Source organism: Vulpes vulpes, chromosome 12, assembly GCF_048418805.1.
Source record: "Vulpes vulpes isolate BD-2025 chromosome 12, VulVul3, whole genome shotgun sequence".
NCBI lineage: Eukaryota > Metazoa > Chordata > Mammalia > Carnivora > Canidae > Vulpes > Vulpes vulpes.
This window is the reverse complement of record NC_132791.1, coordinates 91070660-91096417: the sequence shown is the minus strand read 5'-3', so window position 1 is coordinate 91096417 and position 25758 is coordinate 91070660. Positions and strand designations below refer to the sequence as shown.

The following is a 25758-nucleotide window of genomic DNA, read 5'->3' as shown; positions in this document are numbered from 1 at the left end:
ATTGTGTCATTTGTCTGAATACAGACTCAGTGGAATATCTAAATGATACCCTGCTCTGAACTCCAAGTTGAAAGTAAGTTTTTATTATACTTGAGGGAAACAATGGGTTCAGCTGCTTATTGCAAGGAGCAATTGCCAAGGGAGAGTTAAACTCAATTACTGTAACCATACTGAATAAAAAATACTGCCAAGAACAAAAATACGCCTGGGTAAAGACAGCCACTGAATAAAAAAAAATCGACATAAAGCGTATCAAATATTTATTTATCTGGGTAACAAAGGACTATGATACATTGACAGGCATGGAAACTACTGCCAGCACAACTCAATACAATACAACTAGAACTGCTTCCAAAATGGCCAGTGAAAATACAGAATACCAGGTGGTCCCAAATGTTTGAAGTTCTTTGAACAAAAAGAGAGAGAAAGAGAGAGACGAGTGGGGGGGGGGGGATCCCTTACCCTTGGTTTAAAGACAATACTCATTTATTGCTCAAATGATGCTTTCAAGGGACGACAGTGGGATAAAATGAACTTTTTTTTTTTTTCTCCCCACCATACATAGAAGGGTTATCAAACCACTCGAGTTTAAAAATCTTTCCGGGGTCCAAGATCACTTTTTTCTTTCACTTCAATGAAAAGCTAAATGTAATACTAATTATATATAAAATTTTATTTTACTTTTTTTTTTATTTTATTCGTTCAGCTGTTTCATTGTCGCCTTTAACATGCTACAACAGGGCTAAATTCATGAATCCCAGAGGGGAAAAAAAAATGAAAATCCCCCAAACCTTGAATTTCTAAAGAAGTACCATAAACCACATGAAGAACTAAGAGGGAAGATTCAAAACCCACTAAACAAGAGGTAAACGAGATCACCAGATAAATAAAAAAAAAAAAAGAGGCTTAAAACAGACTCACCATATTTACAATTCCCATTAAATTACACATAAATAAATATATACAGAGACGTGAACACTGATTCCCTTATATAACTGTGAATCGTGTTGCCAGAGAAAGTTCAAGTTGGTCGCTTTACCTTGAAGAGGAAAAACTTCTACAACTGAAGACATGACATGGAGCTTCGTGTATTTGTGTTCAAGTTTATTCACAATACTGATAAAAATGTCATTTTTCCTTTTCGCCTTTTTTTTTTTTCTTTTTTAGTATGGCTACAATCTGAACTGAAGTGTGGAAGGGAAGGTGATGATTCAGTCCCATGAAGCTCATATAATCTTTTTTTAAAATTTTTATGTAATTTTTTTTTTTTTTAGAAAAAAAAAAACCGTTTTCCATCTTTTTGTGGCGGTAGTCGTTGTGGAGTGGTCCTTGGGTTTTGTTTTGTTTTCTTTAAAAAAAAAACTCGGTTCACAAACTTGGACAGAACTTTTCTTGGCTGGCTTCACGGCCTGTTCTGTTCTCTTAGGCTCCACAGGAGGGCAAAGGGGAGTCGGTGCCGACGGGGAGGTCGAGGCAGGGGCTGTCCCGCGGATGGTGGAGGGAGTCCCCCAGCGCTGGGGGACCGAGGGCTCGGTGGTGGCGGTGGTGGCGGCGGCAGCAGCAGCAGCAGCAGCGGGTGGGGAGGTGCCGAGACCCTGGGCTGTCACCTGCCTGCCTGGTCGGTGGGGCGGAGGCCGGGCGGGTGGGCTCTGGCCGGGCGGGGTGGAGGGGGGCGGCCTCACTTTCTGTGTTTCTCCTCTTTGTCACTGCTTTTGGCGCTGTTGTCCGTGTGGCTGTTAGGGTTGTTGCTGAGGTACATTTTGTCCATGGCTTTGAGGGCCTCGGTGAGATAGTTCTGCAGGGCCGTGACCGCGGCGCACACCGCGGGGCTGCCGAAGCCGTGCGAGATGAGGTTGAAATGGGTCAAGCAGCTCTGGATGCCCGGCTCCAGGATGGGGTTGGGCCTCGAGTTCCCCAGGGGGGATCGGTCCTGAGCCAGCAGGTCGGTGAACTCTTTGCATATCTGTCTGCAGCACAAGGGAGGCAGAGAGAGAGGAGGGGAGGGGGAGGGGGGGGCAAAGAGAGAGAGAGTTGAGGCACCCCTGTGGGCAGCACCAGCAGCAAAGAGAAGACCTTTCTCCCTGCAGTGGCCTACACCAGAACTGGGGAGCCCTGACCAGACCAGAGGCCCCAGACAGGGACTTGGGGGCTGGCCACATGTTGAAAGGCCCAGACACCCCTGGGGGCAGGGGGGACCGAGACATGGCTCTTTCCTTCCACGCAGGCCTTCCTACCTTCCCAAGTATCTCGCCCCACTCCTCACCGCTCAGCTACACCTAACTGCTAGACCCTTCCTCTCTCACTCACACCAAACACCCCTGACACAGAAAAAGATTTCACACATTTAGAGGAGAAACAAAGGAGAAGGAGAGGGACAAGGAGTCAGAAACACCAGCATCTCGCCAATGGCCAAAAGCATGCAGCCAGCAGCTGTCCTGTTCAAAGTGTTACAAAGACCCTCATCCTGCTCTCTTCTAGGGAGACCTCAGTTGGCGGGATGAAATCTCCGCTCATTCACCTTCAAACCAGGTGGGATGCAGACAGAAAGGCAAGCTCTTCTTGGGATTACTTTGCCTTTAAAAAAAAGGCACAAAAAACCTGTTACTTGGGGACAATTCAGATTGGTAGAGAGAGAGAGAGAGAGAGAGAGCTAGCAAGCAAGGGGCAGAGGGAGAGGGATCGAGGGAATCTTAAGCAGGCTCCAGGCCTCAGCCAGAAGCAGGGTTCGATCTCGATCTCAGGACCCTGAGATCTTAACCTGAGCTGAAAGACAGAGTGGGACACTTAATAGAGCTGCCCAGGTGCTCCTCAGGCTGATTTTTGAGAAGAAATACACACTTCAATGTCAATTTCCCATTCCAGCTCTTCTCTCTCTCTCTCTCTCTCTCTCTCTCTCTCTCTCTCCTAGGGAAATTGTGAATATGGGTGTGCTTAGGAAGCTAAGGGAAGAGGGAAAGTTGAAATCTCAGAAAAAGTCTTGAAAAGTCAGAAACACAGACAGAGGAGGCCTGTGCCCTGGAAGCTGTCTCAGAGTCTGGGAAGCAAGGACTGGCTGGGGCCTTCCTGAGGCAGGAGCAGCCTGGAGGGGGTGGGGGTGTTGGTATGAGGTGGGTAGGGAGGAGAGAGAGTGGGAGTACTGGCAGGCTGCCCACTGCAAGGCCAGCTGATGTCCCCAGGCCAGAAACTGTCCCGCCTGAGGCCTCAGCCTCTGCCCCTGGGTTCCAAGCCCTCCTGTGACATCGACTTTGATAATTAAGGGCCTCCAAACAAGCCTTTTAATTTCCAGAAAACATATCAAAACAGTCATTTTCTTTTCACACACCACCTGGAGAAGCCTATTCAGCCCAAGCACTGATGGGAATATAACTTGGGCCATTTTGAAACCTATTTGACATCTCGCCTGTAGGCTAAAACTTGTGGGCTGTGTGTGTGTGTGTGTGTGTGTGTATGACTTTCCAGGAGGGAGGGGAAAGGAAGGCAAGAAATGGGATAAGGGATTAAGGTTGAAACTAGGACAACTTCTGGCTTGCACATTTTGCAGGCCACTGCTTAATCCTTGCCCTCGAAGAACATATTGATAGGAGACAAAAAGTGATACAGGCAAGCCTGTTACCCACCTACCTACTCGATGCTGGTCTTTCTAAAACAACATAGTCACCAATCCACACTCAGCACCAGATCCCCACAATACTCCACCCCCATGCACACTAATTTTTTTTTTTTTAACTGAGAAGGTGGAGCAGAAGAGAGAATAAGGGATGGAAACACACCACCAACCCCACCTCCACCTCCCCTTTAACATAGAGTGTGGATTCTAAGATTGTGTTGTTCACTTCGATTATTCACAACAAAGCTGATTAGTACCAAACGAAGAGGGGAGAAAAGTGAGACCAGAAATGATTTTGATTTTTGTTTCTCTTGACAGTAAGACACAGAGACCCCAGAGAGGTAAGGTAAATGCCTTACTTTGTAGCCAGGAGCATGTTTTTTCTTGTCACTTGCTCATTGGGATCGGAATGTTGTCGGTTGAGAAATTCAGCTACTGCTTTGGCAGGAAATTCGGTTTCGCACACGTACCCAAAGTCCCTGGCTAGGTGGACGGCTTCTCCTGGCAGGAGGCGAACGCAAGAGAGTGAAAAGAGTTGAGGTCAGATTTTCCTCCCCACTCGCTTATTTTCTTAACCCAGATGTTGAAGAAAACACAAACTACTTGTTTTCTCGTTTCAGGCATTTTATTTCCTTTCCTGTAGAATCTGGCAGATGAATTTATCAAGGGGAAAAAAAAATGGTCACTTGTCCTAGAAGGCCAAGAAAATTTGAAAATGTAGATCCCATCCACCACCCTCCAGTCCCATCCCCCACCCCAGGACATTTCCCCAACTTCTCTTTTAAAACGTCCCTTGTATTCCAACCTCACACCTATCAACACGTTCATAAATGATATTCATAATTACTCGTTGAGCTTTTCTGCAAGGGAACCACTAAAGGTTTACATTTTAACTTGATCGCATATAATTATCTGTTCATCCAAACCGATTAACCAAGAGGATTTGAGGGTCACTCCACTGAGTCTGTCTGTGTTGTTGATTTTCGAATCTTTGGTTTTAATTTCCTGAACCAGTTGGTTTTTACTGCAGGGCTTCCTGCCATTAGCTCCAGCTCCGGAAAAACGCATGCGCCAATTAGAGCATCAAAGCCCTCTCTGCAGAGCTTGTTTCCATAAAATGGAGCGGATCACAAACAATAACAGTTCTCCAGAAACTGCCTCCCTGCTACAGGACTCAACCCCCAAGCTCATGCACACTCTCACACTACACCCGAAGCCACTACTACCGTTTCCTTTGCGCATAATTCTTTGGGGGCATGGAGAGTGGGTTCTGTATGCAACTGATGTGATTTTTGATGTAAAGCTACTGTAGTTGAGTTTCTGGCACCAAACAACTGCTTATTGTCTGACGGTTATGTTATCATCTTTAACACGCCATTTACACATGCCTCGTAGGATTCCTCCTCAAGTTTAGGGTTCTCAACTTTTTTTTTTTTTTTAGTTATTTGGAAGCTGGAACTCAAATCAGTTGTAGGGTGATCTCCTCAAATGTAAGATGTAAATGAGATAAAATGCCTTCTCTAAATAGAAATGGTAGTTTTGACATCTACCTGATAATTTAAGTGTCTTTTTTTTTTTAACCTATTGGCATAAGACATTTCCAACACAACACAAAGGAAAATGCAGGACAGCTTATACATTCGTTCCAACACATCTAAACTTCAGCTAATTTAGTATCAGAAAAACTTAACAGGAATCTAGAGGAAGCAGGAATGTGACTGGATTCTGGTGACAGTGTATCTAGAGCATGGAGTGAGAACAGGGGTAGCTTTTGTTTTGAAGGATTGGGAAGCTTGTGTGTGTGTGTGTGTGTGTGTGTGTGTGTGTTAAAACTGCCATGAGAAACTTTTTGCAATGCTTCTATTTCTTTTTTTCTTCCCTGGCCAAACAATCCAAAATCTAAAATTGCTCACTTTTCTTCCCCTCCACTAGGGAAGCACAATTAAATAAGAGATAAGGGAGCATATGTTTGGAAAACAAAAACCTAAAAGGGCATATAACCCTGAGCTTTCAGGACGGTCTTAAATCAGGATGCAGGTCAAAGATTCCCAAATTAATTCAGGAAGTAATGGTCACGCATTTCTCAAACGCAGATGTCAGAATAGCTTAAGTGATTTACTGCTGAGCTCTGTAGAGGAGACAGGAACTTGGAGAATATGCAGTTCTTAAATTTTCACTTTGTTTAGGTCAGGATTGGGCTAGGGAGTTGTAATTTTGTGGCAAAGGAAAAGAAGAAAGGAGGACAGGAGTGAGTGCAAATAGTTTTTTCACATGCAAGGATTCTATTCACTTCCAGCTATATTCTATGGGAAAAAAAATGAAACTGCCCAATAGACACAAAATACAACCAAACATCTAGCCACTAAGTATTATCCATTTTCCCAGAAGACAGTTCCCTTCTTGTTAGCAAGTGGACTCGCTTACCCTCCACTAGTGATGTGAGCAGGGTGACATTGGCAGCTTTACGTCTCCCTGCTGGCAGATTTAATCCTATTTTGTCCAGTTTTTCTCTTAAAGATCTTCCTCCATTTTTAGACTTCGCCCTGTTTCACAAATATATGTAAGAAAGGGATTTAGAAAACATTGGGTTGCTCTGTGTCACGTTATAGTCATTTTGACAACTTCCTAACATGTGCTTTTTAAAATTAAGAATCATAGCCCCGAGACACTTAAGGGAGGGAAACCTAGAAAGGAACGGTACAGAAAGATCATAGGAGACAGATGCTAAACTATAAAGCACCCCCTGTGCTCAGTTATTATTGCAGCTATTGGTGGCAGGTTGGAAGGTTTTGATTTCACAACTCTCTAAAGAAGAACCACAAACAAACAAACACAGTTCCCATCTCTAGGGTTTGAGGCATTTTTGAGTTCAACTGATTACTGTATATTTTCCCTGTTGTTACAATCACACAAATCCCAATGGGGTCTTTAAATTGTCTTTGCAAGAACCGCTGTTGGGTTGTTCAGAGTAACCAAAGTTATCATCGCTCTCACGTTTCTTGCTCTGGCTCTGGCCCCAATGGGAAATTCATTTTACCAACTGTTTACATGCCACGTCACTAGCCTAACTGGAAATGTCACACGCGGGTATCAGCCTTTAAAAATCCTCACTGACTTCAGAAACAATGGAGGTGGTTCTAAATAGATGTCTAAATAGGCTCCCATCGTCAGAAAGTGGTTAAGATAAATTGTTTAAATAAAACAGCAAATTAATTAATTTCAGATTTTATTCCCAGCCCAAGTGCTCTTTAATTGTGTGGATTAGATTATACTCCCCTAGGTAAACAGTCTCCAATATTGGGGATGGGGGAAGGGGAGGAAAAAAGCAGAGGCCGCATTCAGATCCGTGCCAGAGAAAGATGACAAGAGGAAGCAAAATGACGGTGAGTGAAGAAGGAGAAAGGAGAGATCAGAAAAGCTGATGTTAAAACCTTCCAAAAATAGTTTTACAGGCTTTGTGTGGGATGTGCCCATCAGAGCGGGACTGTGAGCCCATAGATGCATAGATGCACTGATGTGACGTTCTTGGTCTAGGTTCTTATTTTGGAAAGAAAAGAAGAAAGAAAGAAAGAAAGAAAAGATCACCTGGGAAAGTTCAAGCCCACAGCCACCACTCGCAGCGCTGGGTGGAACCCTAGGTGGACAGGTCCAAGGAAGGGAGAAACCTGCCCTGAGGGAAGGTGCTTCACCTGGCATCCCCTTATCAAATCTTATCGATGACACGGATCATTGCGACCTCACAGAGGTGAGCTGTGCATCCCTGGCCACGTATGGAACATGCACTCGTGGGGAACGGCCACACCGGGTGCACGTGAACGAGTCCTGCAGGCCGCCCGGGGCCCGGCGCCTGCGGCCAGGGCGACGCTGATGGGGCGGGGAGGACGGAGAGGGCGGCGGCCCCACGCTGAGCCAGCGTCTTCCACCTACGCCCCGTTCCAGGGACGGTGGGGGGCCGCCGGAGAGCCAGGCAAAGTGAGGCACCTGGGACAAAGTTTCCCAGGGCTTGCAAGGTGTGCGCCAGAAGCAAAAAGGCGGCTGCACGGCGCCCCGCCGCTGCAGCAGCCGGGACTGAACCCGCGGCGCGGTGAGCTGCGCGTGCGCGCGGGGAGTCTGGCGCGGGGTGGGGGGAGCGGGGGGGGGGGGCGCGGAGGGCTCCGGGCGCGTGCGCGCGCGGCGGCGGCCCCGGGCGCGCGCGGCAGCACCCCGAGCGCGCGGGGCGGTACGGAGAGCGCAGGCGCGCGCCGCCTGACCCCGCCCCCAGTTCCCACCCACCCGGCTCTGCGCCCTTGGCCCCGCCCCTTTTCTCCTCCCGCGAAGGGAGGGCGGCGGCGCGGCGCGGCGCGGCGCGAGGCCCGCTGGCGTGGCCGCCCAGGCGCAGGCGCAGTGTGTCCCCGGGCGGCGGGGCGGGGCGGGGCGGGGCGGGGCGGGGCGCGGAGGGCAGGGCGAGCGGGGCGCGCGGGGCGCGCGGGGCGGCGCCGGGCCTCACCTCCGCAGCACTCCGCCCAGCAGCGAAGCGTTGAGACACTCGGGCGGCGAGAGGCGCCGCTGCACTTCCGCCACCGTGACCTTGTACTTCGAGGTGGAGCTGAGGAGCGAGAGGCGACCCGGAACTGAACAGAAGACTTCGTTGGGGTTCACGACGCCGCCGAAGAGGTTGTCCTTGTTTATGGGGATGGCGGAGACGGCGTTGCTGTTGGACTTGGACAGGGACACGGGGCCTGCGGAGACACGCGGGGCAGCGGCGCGTGGGCGTCGGGGTCCCGCCCCCCAGCCCGGCACCCGCCCGGCACCGAGCCTCCCCGCCAGCCCGCACCCTGCCTTCCCCGAGGGCCGCAGGGGCGCAGTCTGGAGCCGGCGCTGGACCCGTGACCCCCGGGCTCTCCTCCGAGCAGAGGGGGCCCAGACGAGGTGCTGCAGCGCGGGCTCCGGGGCAGGGCTGCGCATTGCGTTTGCACCCCGAGAGCGAGCCCTGCGTCCCGGGGGGCTTGGGGGGGCGCGGCGGGCGGGGTTAGTGTCGGGGACCAGCCGCCCCCAGGACCTCTAGTAAACAGCACGGAGGTCAGAGGGCCCCGGCGGCCTGTAAGGGAGCCCGAGGCGCCGCGCCGGGAGGCGGTGGCTTCTCCTGCCACACCCCGCACGCGCCCCATCCTCTGGACAAACCGGCCCTGCCCTGCGTTTAGTCTTTAAAAAAAAAAAAGGATCCCGACTTTTCGGAAATCCATTCCAAAGCCCCATTTTGGACTGGGAGAGGAAAAAGGACAAACAGGCTCACCACCGTGGGTACTAGCAAGACGCCCTTTTGTTGAGCAAATAGTTGATACCCTTGTCTGTCTTAAGCGTCTTCATTGGAAAAGGGAGAGGGTATATATTTTTGCTGGTTAAAATCCTCCAGCTCGTCATTGTCGCGCCTTCCCCCCACCCCCCGCCGCCCCGTGCACAGGGAAAAAAGAAAAAAAAAATTCCAGGCCCAGCAGAAAGTGCACTACCTACCATGTTGCATTTCTCAACAACCCAACATAATTCAGATGCATTCACAACCATTTCAGGGACTGGATGCATTTGTATTTTTAAAATTCCACAAGGAGACATATATAATAATATGCATACATTCTCCTCAGTACTCCTCCCTCCTTAATGGGGGATATTCTAGACGTATGGGGAGGTGGGGGGGGCTCTAGGTTTTGGATAGATCACTTGTGACATTAATAGCTCTGGGGAGGCTAATAGAGACAATAGGAGTTAAACGAACTCTTGAGAGATTACTAATAAAAGAGCCAATTATCATGTCGACTTGGAAAGAGCATCTCTTAAGATTTATCCCTTGCACATCTAATTTGACGTGACAAAGACTTCACAGATGCAAAGACGAAACTTTAAACTAACAATATACTGATTGGGGTTAGAAATGAGAACAGTTTTATATAGCATCGTCCTCTGGTGGTGCCTAGAATCCTGAAATGTAACACTGCCACCATAACAACAACAAAAAAAGCTACTGTGAATAGCATTTAATCCAGTGAACTTTATTTCTACTCACTAGACACAATGCAAATGACAAATCCATCCAAATTACTTGACACTTTTCAAAAACAATTTCTGCTCTGAACAATTACGCTAACAATGCTGACAATCTTCAAGATGCTAATTTTAACCAAAAGCCAAATTTTTGTTAACCTAATTCACAAAGTTTAAAAACCCTTAAACGGCTAATGAGAAATTAAATTGAAGAACACGAAAGTTTTTTTTTTCTCTCTTCCTCTGCTAAGGCATGTTAATAAAAGACACAACTGCTCTTATGGTAATGTTGAATTATTTGCACTGTTGTAGCGTTATACACTTCTTAACACTCATACAACGGATTAGCTAAACTATTAAAACCATTACAAAATTGAAATGCCACTTCCAAATCAGTTCAACTATTACACATTGCATGTGTTTGTCCAGAAACTAAACTAAATTCAGTGGTCAAATCATGAACAAAGCTAGCCTGTTGCCATTACTAGCATACTGAAAGCCGATCATTTAAGCATTGCTGTTCCATGCCATCTATTTGCTAATTCTGAGCCTTTAGGAAATCCTATTTGAAAAAAATAAATACAGCTCTGCAAGTTCTTTTTAAATAGCGCTATGCCTGTAAGGACATGCCTGGAATGTAGAAGGAAATGGCTTACCTTTCTTAATTACAGTTTGATCTGGGATGTTAATACCCGGGTCTTCTACGTGCTGCAACAAAAGGATACACATGGATGTAAGTGTATAATCAAAACAAAAGGAAATGAATATTCCATGCAAGATGGGGGGAGGGGAAGGTGTAGAGTCAAAATCTCCCCCTCCCGGTATAGTGACATTTATATATAAACATCTCATCTTGGCTTATTGGAATTTGAGGCTTTGGAACTCAAGAGGTTTCACTGCACACCCACGGCCAATTTCTCCTCCCCCAGCAAATAATCCATGTTTGAAGGAGCTGGGGGTGGGGAATAAAACTTTCTTTGGAAATTAAACCAAGTTTTGGAGCACCTAATCTTTCTCACAAAGTCAGTTCAACCTTTAAAAATGCACCTAGCTTTAGTTTGGCGCCTCGGCGGCTTCGGACTTTAGCGATTCCCAGTGTTCAGGCAGCAAAAGCCAGGGAAACACAATAGAAATGACAGAGGCGGGAGTAGCAGGGGAGGGTTGTAAACGTTTTGGGTAATGCGATAAAAAGCAAATGCATATACACACCCTCACTTATGGAAAACTAGAAATAAATTTTAAAGAAGACTACTGCCTAAACTGGGTATCAGAAAGGAATATGAGAACGATGAAAAAACAAAACAAAACAAAAAACCATTGAGGGTGTTTTTTTCCCCCTGTTGTCCAGCAGCGGATTTGTTGGTGTGGTTTTTTTTTTTCTTTTTTTTCTCACCCCCCCCCAACCTTTTTTTTTTTTTTTTTTTTTTTTTTTTTACAGATGGGTGGGTATACGTGTGTGCTAGAGTCAAAACGTGATTAGAAAGTAAAATGAAATCATGTTTTCTAATGCAGAAACTGACAGGCAATATAATGTCTGGCTGTGTTTACAAATTAGCACCAGGGCTGCTGAGATAGAAGATTTCGCAATCGTTACCAAACACAGGCATTACCATTTAAAAAACTATTACTTCCTTCTCTAGTCTTTGTCCAACAATAATACTGATTCGAACATTTTCCATTCTGTCTTGGATTTATGCTCCTGTTAATTGTGCCTGATTGCAATGATTCCGGGTGGATGGTACTAAGTTGCTTTATTACAGGTTTTATTATACTCAATGCTCTCATTTGTAACTTGCCTAAAGTGCTTCTGGATTTAAGTATAATTAAATTGAGAAATGTTCAGAAATGACTACTGCTGCAGTTCTTGTGTTTTAACTATATGGGGAAATATGATCCCTTTATGCATGCACCCTAAACCCATAAAGTAAATGTAGTGTGGCATAATACTTTTATTTGTGTTATTTCTAGACCTTGTCCATACAGAGAAGACTGTTAAGTTTAAAACCCCACTGAGATATTAATGATTAAATAATTTTCACCATCAGTTTGATTTTCTTAAATATTTAGCAGTCATTCTTATTAAAGGTTAACTGTTGCAGCAATGGGAAAATTGAAAACAACCCTTTTCCTGACCCAAATTCCTTTGAAAGAATTTTTTTTTTTCTTAATAGGTGGGGGAGGGTGGGGAAGAGCAGCAACTGGGTTTCCCTGTTTTTATTTGATCTTTTGGTTAATTTCTCCTTCTGACTAGTTTCGCCACAAAGAGGGACTATACAGGTGTTAAGAATTCACACCAGCCACTTTGGAATTTTTGCAAAGTAGAGCAATTCTAATTCACAGTGATTCCAAAAGGCTGCAGTGCATTTTGCAATTCAAATATTTCCAAAGAGCAGGCTAGGAAAAAGGATTCAGAGGCTCCTTGGGAAGGGGAACTAAAATGATCACAACTTCCAGGTTTGCTTTTTAATTTCTTTTTCTCAACTACTGCTCCTCCCATTTTACTTCCCAAGAAATGCCCTGTTTAGTATCAGTTTCCAAAAACATTTATGAACACACACACACACACACACACACACACACACACACACTGCTTACTAAACCCCACAATGGATCAAGTACCTACTTTCCTGCTTTCCATGCAAGGCTGCTAAACATAACCAACAAATTTCCATGATTAACTGGGCCAAATGAGCGCCGTAATAAATTTTCTATTTTCCTATGTAACTTAAATAATGTTTTAAATTCACCAAGCAAGCAGGTAAGTTCATCTGACCATTTTCTTTGCAATCTAATGCAGTAATCATTAAACTGTCAACGGACATATTGCTGCAATATTTGATGCACTAATTTGAAATAGCATTTTAGTAAAAATCACATCCAGATACATTTCCTCTCCAAAGAAAAGCAGCATTAACAGAGCCTTTACAGCTTTAATAAAATTATTGGCTCATTCTAATTCCATTTCAGGAAGGTTGTGAGGAAATCATAAATACGTAGAACTGAAACAGAGATGCTGGTTTAAATTTAATTTCAGAAAGTATTTTCAAATTATCAATAGCCTGGTTTACATTGTAAATAGTACATGTGCTAATACCATGCTTATTCAGAAATCGTTTTAAACTGCATTTATTGATAACTGAATTAGAACTCAAATAATGTATTGCCCAATAGTCTCAAAACATTTAATTTAATATGGGGTGTAGCAGGTTCTGATAGGAGTTGGGAACCCAGCTAATGATTTATGAGGTCAGCACTTAGCACCCCTAGGAGGAGAAGGAGGCTGCATTTTAATGTCCCCCTGCTCCGATTTGCTGCTCACTATTCTTTAATCAGGGTAGGGTACCACACATTAACTTTTTAGATAATCACTAGTGCTTATGAAATCCGGTAAAAAAAAAAAAAAAAAACATTTTTACGTATGTCGTTCACACTTTATTTTAAACTGCCAGGGTGTCCAATGAGCTCTTTTGGTGGAATTTAACATCTTTTTTCAGGACAGGCAGGAATCCCCACGCCAGACTCAGCGGTGGAATCAGATCCTCTCCCAATCGAAACAGTTTACTGTCGTGGCGAGGGGCAGATATTGTTAATGGTGACATTCGTCTGATTTATTTCTATGCCGGTGGAAATGGTAATGCAGGCATTGTTCGAAGGAGCTGCAGGAACCATTGTTCTAGGGCTAGAACTCTCAACTACTTTTTGATTTTTTTTTTTAAAAATTCGGTCGCTTATGTGGATCCTCAAAGTGTCCGCCCCCCATCCTCCCCCCCCCCAAAAAAAAGATAATGAAAATGAGATTTCGAACAGGTAAATGCCGCGGAGGGAAACCCGGCCCCGCAGGCTGTGCGTCCCGATTATCCGCTCCCGGCTGGGTGCGCAGGGGCCGCGTCCCCCCTGGCACCGCCCGCGCGGCCTCTTACCGGGACGTCCTCGATGGCGTGAGGTAAGGAGTGGATCGGGAGGTCTCCGAGTCCTGAGCTAAGCCCGTGTGGGCCGTGCAGGAGGTCTTCGTGTCGCCGGTAGTCCCTGCGAGGATCCAGGCCCGAAAGCTGGTGGGGCAGCCCCCGGTGAGTGTGCAGGAGCCCAGACTCCTGGCTCTGCCTCTGGCCGGGCCAGCCCGGGTGCTGCGGCTGCGGCTGGGCGTGCAGGGGGTTCAGGCTGTAGGGGTCGTTGACGTGGGAGTAAGGATCTTGCGACTGGGGGTAGATAGGCTGGTAGGGCGGGGGGAAGTAAGGGGGCTGGAAGTCAGCATTGGGGGTGTGGGACAGCGGCGGGGCGCTCGTGTAGGGAGATTGACCTACAGTGCCCAGCTGGGGCAACCGCGCCGTCCCGTTGCTGGTGCCGTCGTGGCGGTCCTAAGAGAGGGAGAGAGAGGGAGAGAGAGAGAAAGGGGGGGAAAGAACAAGAAATCAGGCGTCGAGTCACAGCTGTCCACTCTAAACCCACTCCCCAGGACTGCGTGGGAAACCGCTCCTTCCCGTCCGCAGGCCGCCGAAAGACACCAGCTCTAAGTTACTCATTTCCGAAAACACCCCACAAATGCATCGGGGCTCTTCCAAAAACGCAGGGAATCAGATCGTGCAAATGTAAGGGCGCAAGAAGCTCGGGCTTAGGCGTTTCTTTCAAAGTGTGTGTGTGTGTGTGTGTGTGTGTGTGTGTGTGTGTGTTGGGGGGGGGGTGGTTAGAGATAGAAAAAGGCCTCCCAGAACACAGCCCGTTAAAAGCAGCGTGAAACCTCCCTTTAGCAAAATTAAAATTCCTGCTAAATATTAAACAGCAGAAGCGGCCTTTTCTTTCTCCCCTGGATTTGAACCTGCCAGCAACTACGTTATTGTTTACCCTTGTTCCATTTATTTGGAGGTGGGGGGTGGGTGGGTTAAAAAAGCACACACGTTCAAAGACTATTACCATTTCATGACTATTTAAATAGAAACATTTCGTAGAGGGGCTGTAACGAAAGCACGCGTTTAAATTACCAGCTTAGAGAAGGTTTTAAGTGCAGGATGGGGTTCTGTCTTTTTCGCTTCCTCAGTTAGGAGCCTGTTCTCGACAGGGTCGATTTATGGTACGGATGGGGAGAGGGGAGGACCGCAAGGCAAGGTTTAAAATAGAAAGATTCAGCCTTATTGGGTTTAAAAGGGAGAGGGGCACCCCCGGGGCGGAGGCGCCCGCCCCTTGCACCCCAGCCCCAAAGGGCAGAAGAAAACGCCTGACTTTAGGAGCCTCTACTGCAATTCGCTTGCAAAACAAGCGAACCGAGTGGATTCCAGGGAGTGCGAACCCTCGGAGGTTCAGCCCCGGCCCCGAGGGTAGGGGACACCCCGGGCCGCATTTTCCCCTCCCCCGCGGATGGATTAAGCATCAAACCTTGAGAACATCTCAGGAACAAGTGAAGACGCAAGGAAATAAGGATGAACGTGGCGAGGAACACGCCTGGGGAAGTAGCGGCGAGGTAAGGTCTGCGCGCCGGGAGAGGTCGAGCGGGGGCGGGGGTGGGGGTGGGGGTGGGTGGGTGGGGGGTAATGCATTCGATTTAAGAATGAAAAAAGCGAAAGAAAAGAGGCAAGAGAGAAATGCACATTGAATGGGGGGGGGTGCCCTAAAGGAAACCTGGGCGCGAAACCCGAGGTTGCGGGCAGCTCCGCAGCACCAGGTTTCCGGAAGAGAATTCCTAAGGAAACGGGGATAGGGGTGGGGGTGGGACTCACCATAGCTGAAAAACTGTGAACTAACATCTGCGAAGAGTCTGGGGTAACGAGTCAGGGTGGAAAAAAAACAAGCAAGCCTGGAGAGCCCGGCTGCCCCGCCGCCCGAGCGCGCCCCACACAAAAGGCGCCGAGAGCCCCGCGCCACCCAGGACTCCGGTCACGGCGCAGACGCTCCCCCGAGCGCTGGAGCCCCGCTCTGGTCCATCCGAACTTGAACCACCGACTCGAGCGGCGCCTTCAGCTGGTCGAACCCACGGTCTCTATCCTGCCGTGGTGGCTTAGGATTCAAAGTTCCTTAAAAAAAAGAAAAAAAATGACCCCCCCCAAAAAAAAGGAAAAAAGAAAAAAAAAAGTGTGTGTGTGTGTGTGTGTGTGCGCGCGCGCGTGTTCCTTATTCCGTGTCTCCCCTCTTTTCTTAGCGGCGGCTTCGCTTGAGCTTCTAATAACCGCGCTGGGCAGCGTTCCTGGAGCCTCCTAATAGCAGATATTCATGACTATTAATATTACACGAATACTTAATAAGGGAAGAATGCCTGGAAATCGAGCGTGAAGCGGAGAGGCAACTCGCGCCGGAGCCGGCTCTCAATGCAGTCCATTGACGGGAGCCTCAGTGTAGCAAATCGGAGGTGGGGAGAGGGAGCGCGAGAGACAAAAAGCGGGCGAGAGAGGGAGCGGGCGAGCGCGCGGGGGGCCGCGGCGCGGCGTCTGGCGAATCACAGGGAAGGGGCAACATTTTAAAAGGTTGCAGGGCATGCAAAAGTGAAAGAGAAAGAGGGAGAGAGGGAAACCGAGGGAGAGAGCGCAGAGAGGGAGAATGTGTGTGCGTGCGCGTGTGAGAAAGAAAGTGTGGGTGAGAGAGAGGAGCCCGGAGTGGGGAGAGGGGAGGGAGGGAAGGAGGGAGAGCCCGAGAGGAGGAAGGGAGGGAAAGAGGGAGGGAGGGAGGGAGGGAGGGGGAGGGGGCCGAGCCGGAGCGCACGCAGGGGGGAGGCCGCGGGGGAGGGGGAGGGGAGAGGAAGCGAGCGAGGACAATCAGACCTAAAAGGCTGGGGCAGACCTCGGGATGCCGTGGGGGCCGCGCGCCGCGCGCAGGAGCTGCCGGGGCCCGCGTCCGGGCGTTCATCGGGCTCTCGGCGAGGGCGGTGCTGCCCTGCCCGCTGCGGCCGCGGGCTCCTGCGCTCCGCGGCCGGGCCTGGGGCTCGGGGCTCGGCTGCCCGCCGCCGCGCCGCTCCTCCATGGCCCGGCGCCCCCCCGCCCCCCTCCAACCCCGGACCGCCCGGGCCGTCCGCTCCGCGGCAGCTGCCGCCCCGCCCTCGGCTCTCGGGGGCAGGGGCTCGGGGAGGGGGAGCCGGGACGCGGCCCGGGGCGCGCGGAGACGCTCGGCGGCCCAGCCCGGGCGCCGCTGGCACGGGCTCCCGGCTCCCGGCGCAAACCCGTCCGACTGGCTGGGCCACTCCCGCCCGACGCCCCCCCACCCCCGTGACACGGCTCGCTCTCTCCCTGCGCGGCTGGGCTGCCGCCGCTGCCGGTCCGCCCGCTGGGTTGTCAGGACAGGCGGCACCTCGCCTCCTGCGTGTCCCTGCAGAGCCCCGGCGTAATTAGACAGCCCCGAGCCGGCTCGGAAACCCGAAAGCCCTGCTCCGGCGCTCGCCCGCCGCAAAGTTGTTGCAACAGCCCTCCCTGTTCCCTCTCTCTCCGCCTCACTCACACACACATTCACACGCGCCCCCACGGGGCCCCTCGAGTTCTTCACCTCCCACCGAGGTCTCCTAGGCGCCCCGAGCCGCGCGGAGGTCGGCGCCCGCAGCTGGGTTCCAGCCTCCGCGAGGGCGACGTGCCCGAGCCTCGGGCCACGGCGCTGGCGGGGACAGTGCGCCCTCGGAGACGGAGGAGCCCCCTCGGACCGGTGCGCGGAGCCCTCCCACCCCACCCCCGCCACGGGCCTCAAAACAAAGCGGCTGCTGCGCCCTGGGGTCCCTGCGCCCCGCGCCCGCGCGCGCGGGAGGAGCCCCCAGGGCAGCGTCGGTCCCCGCGGGGTGTCACCCCGTGCCCCTTGGGGTGAGAGGAGGGCGGAAAGGAAGAGCCCGGGAAAGGAGAAAGGTTTAAAATAGTCGGCGGAGAGGAGAGGGGGTCGGGAACCGGGGACACATCGTTCGCACAAACCCGGGTTCTGATTTCAAGTGAAGACAAGACCCACGCTGCTGCGCCCGCGCAGACCTCTGCTCCACACGTTGGCAGCTCCAAAGGCCAAATTCAAAGAAAAGAACGGAAAAAGAAAAAAAAAAATAGCGAAAGCCGGGACTACCACCTATGTAGGTAACCCTCGGCCGCGGGCCCCCTCCCCCTCCGGTGACTCCGCCGCTCATTTCAGCGGGGGCTGCGAGGGAGCCCGGGGCCGCGGCGGCCAGGCCGGCGGTGCTGGGGCTTCCCCCCGAGAAGCCGGGCTCCGGAGACCCCGGGTTTGCAAATGGGCTCCAACGAGGCGCGCTCCATCCGCGCGCCCTAGGTCGTGTGCAGCCCGGCCAGGATTCCCACGGTCACGCAGCCGACCGCCGGGCGCCTGCAGGGGCTGATGCCCGGGGACCCGGCGGCCAGGCGGCTCCACGCGGTGCAGCCCTCCCACCCCCGCTCCAGGGGGATGCTCTCGGAGTGTCCCTCAGAGGGAGACGCTGCTCAGAACTTCTTCAGTAGCACAGAGCGAGCCCCCCAGCAATTTGGGAGAGGGGTGCCTCCAAACTGAACCCGAACACTGGGAGGTGCGACCCAGCTCAGACTGAAGTGTGCGGGGGGGGGGGGGGGCTTCTCGAAACGGAAAAGAGCCTCCCTTTTTAGGAAGAGGGGAGGGGGATGATAGGAAGGAAAGAATGAATAAATGAAGGAATAGTAAAGATCGGAAGTTACGGAGGAAAAAAAGGGGGTCTTCTCTTTGCTTTCTCTTCCTGGTGATTCGCCCCCCCCCCCCAATCTCGCTGGAGAGACACGCAGGGTGCACAGACGCGTGCTCAATTGCCAGCAACTGCTTCCAAACCCCATGCTCGTGTCTTCGCTTCACTCTTAGGCAGACCCCCAAACTGGCCAGAAAAAAAAGGGGGGGGAGTGGGACACGAGCTTCGAAGGAGAGAAATGAAAGAAGACCGCGTCCACATCCTTCCTCTCCAGCTTCTCCCCTGCGTTCTTCGGGCAAATTGGAGAGGCGGGCGCTGCGCTGGGGAAAGTTTGTCCCACCCGCATTTCGCAGCTGGCTGCGAGCGGAGGAGGAGGAGGAGCGGGGAAGCAGAGCTCGGAGCCTGCGGCCGCAGGGAGAGCCAGCGCCGCGCTTACCTCGCAGTCCTCGTACTTGATATTATCCGTCAGTTTCCAAAGCATTTTCATGGATCGGCGTGAACGGATTTGCCCCCTTCTCCGCCTCGCACCCAAGTGGAGCTACTCTCTGGGTAAGCGCAAAGTGCGGGCTGCCGGCCGTGAGCGCAGGAGGAGGAGGAGGAGGGCGAGGAGGAGGAGGAGGAGGAGGAGGGCGAGGAGGAGGAGGAGGAGGGCAAAAAGGAGGAGGAGGAGGAGGAGGAGGGCGAGGAGGAGGAGGGTGAGGAGGAGGAGGCGAGAAGGGAAAGAGCTCCTGTGTGCGCTCGGAGATCTCCCTCTAATGGTAGAAACTTTTCCCTTTTCCAGCTCTTTACCAACAGCCTAATCGCCTCATTAGCATATCAACAATAGTCCAATTGCTCGCCAGCACCGCAATCTGCGGCCGGCCGCTCCGACCCAGGTATAAAGGCCTCTCCGAGCCGCGAACTTGCTCCTAGAGCGCACGCCTGCCAGCGAGCCGACGAAATCTCCCCTGAGACCTGCCGTGCGCCTCGGCCCCGGCCACCCCCGGTCCCCGCCGCCGCGCCATTCCACCCCAGTCCTCTCCCCCTCCGTCTCCTCCTCCAGGGAGATGCCATCCGCAAGAACCCGGCGCTGTGCAGGGTCCGCGCCGCTGCGCCTGGGGCCCGCCTTTCAGCACCTCTCCCTCACCCCTGCCCGCGCTAACCGCGCTGTCCTTTCGGCCCCGTCCAATTTTATTAGAAATTATTATCCCTTTCGCAATTAAATATAATCATCAAACCGAGACCGGCAAAGTCACTCCAGGATTTTTGCCCAACAAGAGATCGCCTCCGCTCGCTGCAGCCACCACCTCGGGCCGCAGCGCCTTGGGAGTTTTATTGGCTTTGCTCTTCCCACCCCCCCCACCCCAATTCCCCCCCCCCCCCCCCAGGTTGAAGATTTTGCCAAACGGCTCCAGTCGCTCGGCTGGGGTTTGTGATCCTTTAATTGGCCGCGTGTAAAATAAAAATTGTACCCTAAAGAGGTTAGTTGACAGCTCCAGGGGTTAAGTGATTTTCCTCTCGTTTGTATGAAGCTAGGGCTGACTGATAATTCAACGTGGTGTTTGGGCTAAGGGTTTCCTAGGTGCGATGTGGACAAAATACAGAACTCCTGTGGAGACTCACAGCCGCTCCTGGAGTTGTGCCGAAATAACCGACATGTGTGCTCCGTGTCATGCATGCATCAAAATAAATCGCTGGGAACCAACTCTTCGCTGCGCTAATCTGCTCCAGTTTTCCCAAGATCCCCCTTTTTAATTAAAGCAGGGAGAGTTCCTTCATGATTTGGTGATGTTACTAAAGCGGGCGCGCTGGCGGCGCAGTGCCCGGCTGAGGCAGAACCGGAGGCCCCCGGGCCACCTCCTAGTCCAGATTGGCCAGTCCAGGCTTTTCCGCTCCACGCAGGGACCTGCTCGCCCCAGCGGGGATTGATATATATATATTTTTTTCCTTCTGCTTTTAGTGAATTGTTTTAAAGAAGAAATTATAAAGAAAAACGAGGTGTAATCCTTTGAAATACAGAGTAATTAATTTATCTGGCTGAGCTGCTCATTTGTCCCCCGTAAAAAAAGTTTTTGTGTGGCTTTCTCCCTCCTGAATACTGCAAACGCACCAACGTGGGTCTGCCTCAGAGCTGCTCTGGTAACAACTTCTGGTTCCATCTAGGCCTGTTTTTTTTGTTTTTTTTTTTTTTTTGTTTTGTTTTTTTTCCCAAATCTCCAGGCCTCCCAGGTCTCCATAGCGTGTCCTTGCAGAAGGGTAAAGGCTGTTGCAAACCCGAGCATTTCTTAACAGGTGGAAGGAAGGCAAGATGAGGGAGGACCACCTTCCCTCACCCCCCACCCACCCCCCATTTGCAGAAGGGCAATTCCCCTTTCAGACGACCACAGCAAATTCTCCCAGCCAGAGGCAGAGTAGGCCAGAGGCCCTCCCAAAAGTTAGGAAAAGGACTGGAGCTAGAAGGGGGACTTAGAGCATAAGGGACACCCTCCCTGGGGCACTCCCTACACTCCTTTTCCCCACCTGAACACTAACACAGTTCTTTGGCTGAACACAGCCCCGGGGTTAGGCACCCCGCTCTACCCGGAAAACAGTCAACTTCCAGTGCTCTCACCACTCACCCTGAAGGGCAGCCCCGGGGCCTGCCGCCCAACACAGTGGCTTGAAGTCGGGAGATGGGCCGCCGCGAGCATTTACACCTTCGCAACCAGCGGCCACAGCCGCAGAGCGTGATCTGTAGGCCAAATCCCAGGCCTGGGAGCATGGGATTTTTGCACCCTCAGACGTCGCCACAGTACGCTTAAGGGAACTTCAAGTTTCGCTTTCTTTCAGCTTGTGGGCTGGGAAAGGCATTCAAGGCTCATCATCTTCTCCACCCACCCCCATCCCCCTCGCTGACCAGCGCCCTGCAGATTTCTGGCTCCGCAACCGCCTGGGCCGCTAAACTGTTGTTGTATTCCTGCCGAGGGTGCCTTTGAGGTGCAGATTGCGGCCTGCGGGCTCTGCGCCACAGCCCGGAGTTCTGGGCATTGAAGAAAGGCCCAGGCGAGCAGACCCCAGAGCCAGCCAGGCTGCGTTTCTGGGAACGTCATTACCAGGACAAGTCTCTTCATTGCATGTCAATGCTCTGTCCCCACCAGCACCCCGGGACGGTAGCGCCAGGCCTGGGGATAGAGGTTGGGGGTCCAGGCCTGAAGTGGGGGCGTGGAGAGGGCGTTGGAGGAAAAAATGTGTATCAGTGTGAGACAGAGACACAGAGAGAAACAAAGAGACAATAAGAGGCCTGAATGACTATTTTCTCTGGTTGTCACCACTCAGTGGGACCCAAGAGCCCCACAGGCCAAGCCTGAAGGATCCAGTCCCTCTAGGCCCCAAATCCACATGCCCCACCCGAGAGGCAGGCCTCCCACCGCTGGCCAAACTGTGAGCCCTCAGGAGCCAGGCCCAGGGTTCACTCCTTTCCCCCTTGGGCCAGAATCTCACTGCTTCCCAACTGTAGGCCCTTGGGAGGCTCAGACCCAGTATGATCCTGTGCTGCTGGTGCCTTCCCAGACCTAAGGAGTTCTGCTGTGAAGTCCACTCAGTTTGTGGAGATAACTGCAAAGATCTAAGCCAAAGACCTTCCCCCGTGTGTAGACTTTCCAGAGACCAGAGGGGAGAAGGGCCCTGAGGCCGACCAGGGCCGTGGAGGGGAAAGGTACAGATCCCCGACATCTGTGTTTGGTATGGGATCTGCATCCTTAAACCACAAAGTCACTCTGACTTTGGGGATGAAGTTGTATTTTAGTGAGGTTTCACCGGGAGGAGAGGTATAAAAGAACTTAGGGCTAATAAAAATAATAAATACAAGGAGAGAAATAAAAACTGCAAGATGATTTCCTTTCCCCGACTCCAAAGAATGTAGTGAAGACCAGCCTTCTGGGAACTTTACTTCTAATGGCACAAGAGACAAGAAAAAGAACCCCCACCCAGAAAGAGCAGAGTCTCAACCTCTCCCCGTGTTCAGTTCAAATCACCCTGCAGGCTTTCAGGCTCACAGAATCTCACCCTAACCAGGCCTCACTTGGCCAGGGGTGTGGGGGGGAAAAGAGGGCCCCGCCATTCCCATTAGAAAATCAGCCACCGAGGAGAGGCTCTTCCCCTCACCGGCCTTGCCAGAGCTTCCCTGGTTTCCGCAGGGAAAATGTCTGGAAGCTAGGAGAGGGCCAGGAGAATGCTCCCGGGGCCCGGGTGGGGTCAGGACTCCAGGCAGGCAGGATCAAGGGCCCAGTTGGCCTTGTGGTACCCGCGGCCTAAGCAAGGCCGAGTTTGGCAGACGTCGGTGTCTGCGAATTTCGGACCTGCCCTATCAACCCGCCGTTCACCCCTCATCCAGTCACCCCAACCTATAGCCCAAGCGGCGAAAACTGGCTTCACGACTCGCGCGGACCGAGCGAGACGCTAAACTTTGTGCAAACTCCTGTAAGTATTTCCCCCAGAGAACATTCTCGCGCGGGCGCGACCCGTCCATCCGGACCCCTTTCCGTTCTCCACGCCCCAGCAGGTCTCCAGACCTTGGAGACGGCGAGGGGGACAGGTGCACCAGAAGCCCACCCCCTGCGTCGCCGCGGGTGGGGGCCCAGAACCGAGGCGTGCGGACGGAGCGCCTGCCTTACCGCGCCCCGCAACCCCCGCCCCGCGCCCTTCCCCCTCCCGAATTAGTCATCCCCCCCACCCCGGTTTCTACTGGGGGCGGGGGGACGGGAAGGGCCGCAGCGCCAACCGCAGGTGACCCCCGGGGCCACCTGTGGAGCGTGCGCGGGCCTTTCCGCAGCTGCGGGCCGCCGGCCGCGCGGGGTGTCCTGCGCTGCTCCTCCCCGGGGAACACTCCGGGGCGCTGCCAGGCGCGCCTCGCTCACGACTCTGCTGCCCCGGGCCAAGGCTCTCCCTCTCCGCCTCCCCCTCCCGGCCCCCTCCCCCGCTCCACCCCCGCCCACTTCACCCCAGCCGAGGCAACCCCCCGTACCTGCCAGTCCCCCATTTTGGCAAGTAGGGACATCGCTGCTCGGCGCTCCTGGCGACGGGTCCCCGCCGGGCATGGGCTGGAGGGCTCGGCCGGGCCGGCTCCCTGGAATCGCTTAGGCAAATCCTCCTTTTTTACCTGCTCACCAACATCTCACCTGGTCATAAAGAGCTGGGTTGCTACCTGCCGACGCATGCGCGCTGGCCCAGGAATTCACTCCGCCAGCCCTAGTCCCAGCGCCTCGCGGAGCTGACCTGGGAAGTGATGGATTTATAGCCGCGGCAATCTCGCCATCAGCTCCGGCTGTTCCCGACAGCCCCAACCCGCTTTCCCGGTCAGTCCCTGACCGGAGAGCAGACGCAGGCTGCCTGCCGGGGTGTGCAGGGCGCGATGCGAGTGTGAGTGGGTGTATTTTCTCACTCGAGCAATGGGGGCATCTAGGCGCTCTGCCCCAGACTCTCCTCCCTCCTCGGAACTTTGGGGCTGGGAGAGTCTCCACCCCGAGGTGGGGAGGACCGGACGGGGCGGGGGTGGGGGTGGGGTGGGGGAAGAGAGCAGGGCCGGGAGATTGGGCCCGACCCCGTAGGTCCCGCACACCTGGATGCAGGCGGTAGGGCCCGGTCGTGGTCCCGGCCTCCGCACTGGCCCACGGGGTTCAGGACACCCCGGCCCCCGCGGATCCGAGTCTGAAACCCCCAGGGCTGCTTCAGCGTCCGAGCCCAGACCAAAGTGTTTCTCAGTAGGTGAAAACGTTCGCGATTCTGTTTCATTTCTGGCTTCTAGGTTTTTAGTCTCCTCCCACCGCGCGCACACACATACACGCACACTCTTGCACACTCAAACGCTTACACTTCTGTTTAAGGTGAGCCCCTCCCCCACTCCTCTCTGGCTTCCCAGCTTTATCTTTATCTTTTCCAATAACAACTTTTTAAGGGAGAATGGGGGCGTTGGTGGTTCTGGGATGGGCAACCGAGGTTCGGGCTGGGGTTTGCTTTCCCATGACAGATAAAATCACTCAAGTGATTTCACCGCTGCTTCTAATTAGAAGGGAGATTTAAGAGAAGCCACAGGATTTGGGGCTCCCGAGGAGCTCACCTCCCCGGCAGGAACCACACCTGGTCGGGAGGGAGGCCCAGGTGAGCAGCTTAGCCTCGGGCCGCGCTCCTCGGCGACCGTGCCAGCCCCATTCCCGCAGCTACCAGATCCGGGGATCCAGGGCTTGGGCCTGTAACTCCTGGGACAGGCCCGGGTTACCCTCCCTGGCTGCCGTCGCGAGGACTAACACGAACAAAGACCCGGCTTCCAGTCGTCTAGGACACGTCAGGGAAAATGCGTAAAAGGTCAGCTCCGAAGCTGAAGCATCAAGACTTGTCCCCATTCCACATCGGTCCCGTTCTAACCCGGCGCTCGAGCCCCCATCCCTGGTGGACGACCCCGCCGGCCCCGCACCCTCCCGGCCGGCCTCTGCGCAGCGATGGTGCGGTTGGGGACACTCAAGGAGTCCCCGTGCCGTCTGGGCATTTAAAGTCCTCCCTGGGCTGCGGGACTTCCCTCACGGTGTCCATTCTCTTGTGGATTTGAAACTTTCTTGGACCTGCCTTAGAACCTTGCTCCACGAGTTTGGGGTTTTGTTTGTAGGTGCGCTCTTTTTCTTTCTTTCTTTCTTTCTTTCTTTCTTTTTCTTTCTTTCTTTCTTTCTTTCTTTCTATTTTCTTTTTTTTTTTTTTTGCCTTTCGAGAATTTTGAGTAATGAAAATTACAGCGTTTTTAAACCGTAGTGTCTCCACTCCACTTCGCCGACTTTCTCCACGCTGTCCAAGTGGGATGGTGAAAATCGAATTCTTTCAGGTCCCAAAACCGAGGCGTCTTGGAGATGCCGGCGGGGGGCGCTGTGCTCTCTTAAAAAGGAGCTGGGGCTCTCGCGCGCGCCCCGGTGGAGCCAGGGCTGCAGGGACCCGGGGCTGCGGGCTGGGCCAGGCCGAGCCCACGAAGGACCGGCGGCCTAGGCGAGGGCTGGGGCGGGGCGCGGACTCCCGCCAGGTGCCATCTCCGACTTTGGTACTTTTTTGGGGGAGGGGGGGACGGGAGGGCAGGGCGTGCGCGGGAAGGAGAAGGCAAAGCGGCCCCCGCGGCTGCGCTGGGTGGGATGGCCGGGACGGGAAGGCTTGGGAGCGAAGCAGCCCAGGCCTTGGGCACGAGAGCCTCTGCCCAGAGGACTGGGGCTGGGGTCCGGGTGCCCAGAGGGCAGAGAAGGAGGAGTCCGGAAGCAGCGGCGAGCTGGTCTGGAGCTCTGGGGTACGCGACCACTTGGGGTCCAAACTCAGCTCAGTCATTTACATTTACAGGCTGAGGGACCTGAGCTCCTTTGAAGCCCCATTTTTACACATTTGTAAAATGGGGGATTTGTTGTGAGGCCCTAAAGGAAGGTGCGCTAGGCGCCCAGCGCGCTCACGTTGCGCCCCGAGGCGGGTGGCCGACCGGCTCCTGCACCCCATGTCCCCCCCCCCCCCCCCCCCGCGTCAGGGTACCCGAGAGGGGTTCAATGCGGTCAACTCCATCGCTCCTTCC

At 52.8% G+C, this 25758-nt stretch overlaps 1 protein-coding gene across 4 annotated transcripts; it reads right to left on the bottom strand.

Moving 5' to 3' along the window:
- Positions 1-243: 243 nt before the first annotated feature.
- On the bottom strand, positions 244-23684 carry TFAP2A (transcription factor AP-2 alpha). 4 transcript variants are annotated; one of them, XM_072729159.1, is made up of 8 exons: positions 23194-23435; positions 13920-13977; positions 13543-13780; positions 10279-10330; positions 8094-8325; positions 6032-6150; positions 3967-4108; positions 244-1967 (listed from the first exon to the last, which is right to left on the bottom strand). In XM_072729159.1, the coding sequence occupies exons 1-8, from the start codon at positions 23264-23266 to the stop codon at positions 1679-1681; spliced, it is 1203 nt and encodes a 400-aa protein (XP_072585260.1). In that variant the 5' UTR covers positions 23267-23435; the 3' UTR covers positions 244-1678. The 4 variants fall into 4 exon arrangements, with proteins under 4 accessions (XP_072585260.1, XP_072585259.1, XP_025855165.1 ...); XM_072729158.1 differs by having other exon boundaries at positions 13543-13977; positions 23194-23684; XM_025999380.2 differs by lacking the exon at positions 23194-23435 and adding an exon at positions 18649-18972 and having other exon boundaries at positions 13543-13977.
- Positions 23685-25758: the final 2074 nt, after the last annotated feature.

What these genes read in the sequence shown, in the direction of transcription:
- TFAP2A (XM_025999380.2), bottom strand. Translation starts at nt 18,699, where the DNA reads ATGAAAATGCTTTGGAAACTGACGGATAATATCAAGTACGAGGACTGC. An exon ending in ACGCCATCGAGGACGTCCCG is followed by an intron (nt 10,331 to 13,542) that starts GTAAGAGGCCGC and finishes CTTTTGTTGCAG; the next exon opens with CACGTAGAAGACCCGGGTAT. An exon ending in GCTCACATCACTAGTGGAGG is followed by an intron (nt 4,109 to 6,031) that starts GTAAGCGAGTCC and finishes GCCTCCTGCCAG; the next exon opens with GAGAAGCCGTCCACCTAGCC.